Source organism: Seriola lalandi, unplaced genomic scaffold, assembly GCF_002814215.2.
Source record: "Seriola lalandi dorsalis isolate HSWRI2012SDOR001 ecotype SW California unplaced genomic scaffold, Sedor1 jcf7180002054346, whole genome shotgun sequence".
Taxonomy (NCBI): domain Eukaryota; kingdom Metazoa; phylum Chordata; class Actinopteri; order Carangiformes; family Carangidae; genus Seriola; species Seriola lalandi.
The window spans coordinates 708262-714676 of NW_019524899.1; the positions used below are offsets into that span (position 1 = coordinate 708262).

At 37.1% G+C, this 6415-nt stretch overlaps 1 protein-coding gene across 1 annotated transcript; it reads left to right on the forward strand.

The window, feature by feature from the left end:
- Window positions 1-339: 339 nt before the first annotated feature.
- Window positions 340-6098, forward strand: vps25 (vacuolar protein sorting 25 homolog). Its single transcript, XM_023407720.2, has 6 exons — window positions 340-429; window positions 1919-2064; window positions 2866-2919; window positions 3044-3132; window positions 4350-4425; window positions 5254-6098. Exons 1-6 carry the CDS (start codon window positions 383-385, stop codon window positions 5364-5366), a joined length of 525 nt encoding a protein of 174 aa, XP_023263488.1. The 5' UTR covers window positions 340-382; the 3' UTR covers window positions 5367-6098.
- The last annotated feature ends 317 nt before the right edge of the window (window positions 6099-6415 follow it).

Here is a 6415-nt window from a genome sequence, read left to right on the forward strand (position 1 = left end):
CCATACATAGAGTAATACAAATTAAACTATGCAGCTCAGTCTTTCTGTATGTACCTCAGTTCAATTGTACTGTATTTTACACTTAATGTGTTTTGTCTTTGGTAAATCTGTGTAGTTAGTCAGAATAATTATTTAATGTCAGTTAATGTCTATATATTTGTCTTTATATTTATTTCATATTTTTTGTGTTTGGTAGAGTCTTTGGTAAATCTGTGTAATTAATCAGGGTAATTATGTAATGTCTATATATTTTTCTACATATTTATTTTATAATTTTTTTGTTTTGTAGAGTCTTTAGTAAATCTTTGTAGCTTGTCGGACCCATTTTACAGGGTGGACGCGCTTCCGGAGGCTGTCAGCTGTGAACACCGCATCAACTGCAATGAGTTTTGAGTGGCCCTGGCAGTACAATTTCCCACCGTTTTTTACGTGAGTCGGCTTTTTCTGAACCATATTTTTGAAACATTAATTATCTTTGCTTATCAGCCTCCGTTGTCTATATATTATTGAATCGAAGTGTGTCGATTTGCGAGCTAGCATTATGTTAGCCGGCTAACTGGCTAAACGAAAGAGCTAGGGAAGTGGATCTGTACATCTACTGGCTCTCTAAAGTTCATCTAACAGCGTTATTCGGTTTCATTCAGCGACGTATGAAGGCTGCCAACATGTAAAACACATCAATATATACATAATTTATTATGATGCGGTGTGTTTAAGAGCCCTTTTAGCTGTAGCTAGCTGTTTTGATAGTCATCTTTGCCTCAGTCTCAGCTGTCAGCTACCAAAACACGTTTATAAAGGTTTCCAAATAAAGCGTACATGCCCATAAACTATTAACCAGTGTTAGAACTAGTGACCTATTTGATTATGTAACAGGGTGTGAAATTTCAGCCATATACTGTCACTTCAAAGGTTTTTTTTTAAATCATGGTCACCCTATATAGTTAGATAGATAGATAGATAGATAGATAGATAGATAGATAGATAGATAGATAGTTAGTATCATGACATCACATGAAAAAAACACAAGTTAAATAGACCAGGTTAGTTGTAAGAAAAAAGTGCAGGTTTACAAAACTGTAAAATCGGCTGCTATGGATAAACACTATGAATAAATATAGAATATTGTTATTAACATTGACGTTTGTGCCGATAGAACTATGTAGAATATCTAAACAGAGCTGGCAGTAAATCCTACCCCATTCATCATAGAGGGTAACAGGCACACCTCTCTCACACATACTCACCAGCCTGACAATACCTAGAACACCTCAGCGCTGAAATTCCTGTAAAACAAATTTATCGTATGGGCCAATACAAGGAACAGAGCGAATACAAGGAACAGTATAATTTCCGTTGCACTGATACAAAGTATTAACTGTATGTTTTCTGCTGTACACTGGCGACCATTTTAAATTGGTACGAGTGCAACACAGAGACAGTTGAGAAATGTTATTCTAAGAAGTGTTATTCTAAGAAGTTCCACTAATAAGGTCAGTGGAAACTGTGATAATATGTGATAACTGGGTTTTATCTCCTGTAGTCCCTTCTCTTTAGAAATGCTGATTATTTCATGTAAATTATTATTAGATAAATGAACAGGACTCAAACAGAAGAAGATTTAGTAGCCTTCCATTTCCACTATGTCATTGCTGCTGTGTGGTCAGTAAGTTATTGAAAAAAAAAAGAAAGATAAATAGCATAAAACATGAACAATATATAAAAGTAAAGCATGACACAGGATGAACTCACTTTTTACTATGTCTAAGAAGTCTAGATGAGCATATTTGTCTCTCTTTACATGCACTAAATTTACAGAGGGATTGAATCTTATCCGGTGTTTGCATTGCTGTTGGCTTGCTTGGTTTGCCCTTCGGCGACTGTGCGTTCCATCTTTTGCTCATCTCTTTATGGACAGGCTACAGCCCAATGTTGACACCAGACAGAAACAGCTGGCAGCATGGTGTTCCCTGGCTCTGTCGTACTGCCGGCATCACAAGCTCTACACCCTGGACGTCATGGAGGCTCAGGAAAGCCCAATGTTCAACAACAAGAAGATAGAGCGTATCCTAACAGTCCACCTGTGGTTCAACCAAGGCCAGAATTTTCCCCATACATTATTCAGCTTAATTGGATTTGGCTAGTCAAGGGTTTATCGTCTGCTTCCTTTAGTGAGATATAAAATAACACTTCACCCAGAGGATATTAACTTTGACACACTTTACAATCAGCGTAGGTTTTTAAATGCTTTTTAGTATAATGTAGCTGTCGTAGCTCCCCTCTTCCTCTGCAGTAGCTTGTGTTGAATTTGAATTTGTGTTTGTTTATGTCTCTTAATTTTGGTGAACATACATTCAGCTGCCAATTTATTAGGTACAAATATCTAAATCTAATACAACAAACCTGCAATGATAATAATGGTATCCTACCTTTGTGAAGGGTTAGTGTTTACTCAACTCGATGATCATGTAGTAGGCTGTTTATGGTGTCGCTTGTTGAACTGCATTGCCTTATACTGAGAGGTGTTTCTGATAGTTTGTCTATCCTTACTGAATAAGAGGAGTAGACAAAATATTGAAGAAACTTCTCACAACGCTGTGCAACAGCACCCAAACCTAAATCCTCCAAAATGATCATAAAGGGCAATAAACAGCTTTTCTAAATAAAACTGAACATTATAACCTTTGTGAAGGGGGGGATTTATTACAGAACCGTTGTAGTAGGTGTACCTAATAAAATGGCAACCGAATGTGAGTTTCATTTTAGAAGTCAAATCATGTCAATATGATCACGGTCGGTTTTTCTGGTGTTAGTGTAAGTTTTTGAATTTCAAATTACTGCCATCAGCCCTTGACTGAATTCCAGGAAAACTGTCAATGGAAGCAATTCAAGTTGTGTTTGAGGAACTGAGGAAAAAAGGTAAGTTTTGTTCTGTCTGGATGTTTGTGCTGTGCTGACATTAAGTATGCTTATCTCATTGTCTCACTGCGGATTAATTTCATTGGTATTGAACTTGTTGTATCATTGTTTTGGCTGACCTCAGGCAACCTCGAATGGCTGGACAAAAACAAGTCCCGGTGTTTAGTCATGTGGAGACGACCAGAGGAGTGGGGCAAGTTAATATACCAGTGGGTGAGTCATCAAAACTCAGAGACACACCGCACTGTTTGTGAAAGTGAGCATTTGTGCTCATTTGTGGAGCTGATAAAGGACAGATGGAAAGCAGAAAGTGTTCTTTAAAGCTATAAATAAGAGGTAAATTGCTGCTGTCAGATCATGTTGTTCAGTATTACAATATTATGATGTTATGAAAACATCTAAGATATTAAGTGGCGAAATTGCACAACAGGGAGAGAACAAAAAGATCTACACTACAGCAGGTGACTCTTGTATTTTTATAAAATAAATAGACATAAAGAACACGAGAACGCAAAGAACAACAAACTGTAGAATATCCACGTATTGCGTTATTACTACCGTCAATACAAGGAAACAATTCTTCCAAAATAAAGTAGGGATTAGGAAGAAATTCACTTACTTACATGATCTGCTGCATGTAAACGTATATTTTTAGGTTACTACGGCGCATTTAAACCAGAGGGGTGTTTCATAAAGGAGACTCAGGAGACTCTAGTCAAGTTTGTTTTAGTTCATGACGTTGAAACACCGACCAAGCATCATGTGTAGAAAACATGTTACATGACAAAACTGCAATGTCTCTGGCCACAAAGCAACATATTAAACTTATATATTACAACAAAAACTAACAATCACTGCAATAAACAAAGCAAAAGAGAACTTTTAACAGCAGGTTGTAGGTCAGCAGTGAGAAGTAGAAGTACAGATGAACTGAATGGCTGTAGATGTAAAAAATTCAACTGTTAAATAACTTTGAGGTGTCAAATAGGAGTTGTGTTGTTGTACTTACCCTTCGCTCTGCATGTTTTGGTCCTTTTGTGCTATGTGTTAATACCATGAAAAAAAAACAACAATATAGAATATGCCAGCCTCACATTTCCAAGAGTTACAACTGTCACAGGGAGTGTCAAACATAGTAGAAAGGTTGCGCGCACCACACCAGGTAGAAACATCAGCTGGATGATTCACCATGAACAGACCCGGCGTTCTTCATGTCTGATGATGAAGACCTAAGTTTGTTAAAAGCTTATTAATTCTCTATTTATACTCATGTGCTCCAGATCTCAGCCCTCCAAAAACAAAAACTTGTAGCAGAGAACAGGTGTTGTGTTCAGCCATGACCGTTGCAGGAAAACACTCGACATTTATTACAGTATTTAAATAACATTGATGTTAGTCAGTGACCATTGTTCTGTTTTCTGTCGTTTTAGGTTTCCAAAAACGGGATGGTCAACTCTGTGTTTACAACTTACGAGTTGTCCAACGGTGATGACACAGAGGGCGAAGGTATGGCTCCGTTAAAATGCTAAAATAAAACATTGTTTCAAGCTTATTGATTTTGTATTTAATTTAGAGTTAGACAAATATCAAATATAAGCCCTATAGGAGTCTGCATTCATTAAGTCTATTAAATCACTTGTTAAGACAAAGAGGCTTTTATCAATGCGATTAATGTTCCACTTCGAGTGTATTTCCTGTTTTATTTGTTTATGTCCAGTGGTGGGATGTAACTAAGTACATGTACCCAAGTACTGTCATAATGCCGAGGTACTTTTACTTGAGTATTTCCAGTTTGTGCTACTTTATACTTCAGAGAGACAAAATATAGGAAATGTTTTACTTTTTACTCCACTATATTTATTGACAGTTTATTTGACACCTTTTATTAAACCAGTAGAGTATGAAGTATCTAAAATTACAACATGAAGTAATAATATCCCATAATGAATAGATAATTGATAAAATAACACTCTAAAAGGTGTTTTTCTGCATAATGAATTTACTTCTGATATTTTATGTACATTTTGCTAATAATACTTTTGTACTGTTATTTCTAAAGGATGAGAATAGTTTTTCTTCTGTTTATTTCACTTGTTTTATCTATTTCATTATTCTCTTTAAATATTTTTTGTACTTTTAGTTTCCTAATTTTATTTATTTGTCGTCCTGAAATGTTTCAATCTCGATGTTAACCTTTAAAGCACCTTGTAATATTGTTTTGAAATGTTCCGTACAAATAAAGTTTATTATCATTATTATTATTGTTATTGTTAACAGTAATTGTTTGTTGTAATTATACCTTCTGACATAAACTTTACTGTTTTTGTCCTCCAGAGTTCCACGGTCTAGAAGACTGGATGCTCCTTCGCTCGCTGCAGGCTTTGCAAACAGAAGGCAAGGCAGAGATCATCACCATGGACGACGGGAAGGGCGTCAAATTCTTCTGAAACGGTGCTGGAATCACACACACTCTGTCTGGGAGCCCTCATTCTGTACCTTACAGGCATATGTTAAGATTTAGCCATTTACGGCTACACAAGGTGCACCTCATTGCCCAGCCCAAAGGATGCTGGTCCAGTAAATTGTTGTTGCCTTTTGGTTCGCCCAGTTTCAAAGCCTTTTCTTATTGGAAGAGAACCAATATCATTTATAGGTGTTTGGGTGGGAAAAGAGCATTTGAGGTGTGACGGGTAACGTTTGTTGCCATTTAAACATGCAATGAGTCTATCAGGGGTCTAAATATATATAAATCATATCTGAATACTTTAGGGGAAAATCCTTCCCCACCAGCTGTAACTTTACTCTTTCTTTATTGTAAATAAAACTAGTTTTATGCCAATTTTTCCCTGTTAACAAATTTACGCGGTATAATTAGCTCTGGACCTCCGCTCGGCTGTTTTTCCTCTGTTCCAAAGAAATCCCAGAACACAACACCAGAGGGACTTTTTATTTTGAGAATAAATGCTTCCAGAAGAGGAACACCGGAGAGACTTGAACCACCAATCCTGGCTCCACTCAGCTGAGTGTAATGATAGTGGACTTCATGTACAGATTGCTGTCATCCTATTATTGTGCAGTATCTACTGTGACACTCCTGTTATCTCCTCTTTCTCTCTCTCTCTCTGTCTCAGTTTCTTTTTTTCATATCCTGTAGGAAAATAAATTAGAAATTTGCTAAATTTGTTCCTTTCATGTCTCTGCAGAATGTTTGTAAATGCGTTAACTTCCATTTTAATCCCAAAATTTAAACACTTCAGTGATGTGTGGAAAAACATGAATGATAATGTTAACAGCGCCCCGCAGTGTGTAGACGTGCGGATTCAAACCACAGTGATGGATGTGCTCTACTTTCTGCCTGCAGCTGTACTGAGTGACTGAATGGTCCACTCACATCATGTGCTGCTGTGTCCCAGCCTGTAGGGATGATACCGCTCCAGGGAATCCTGTGTGTGTGTGTGTGTGTGTGTGTGTGTGTGTGTGTGTGTGTGTGTGTGTG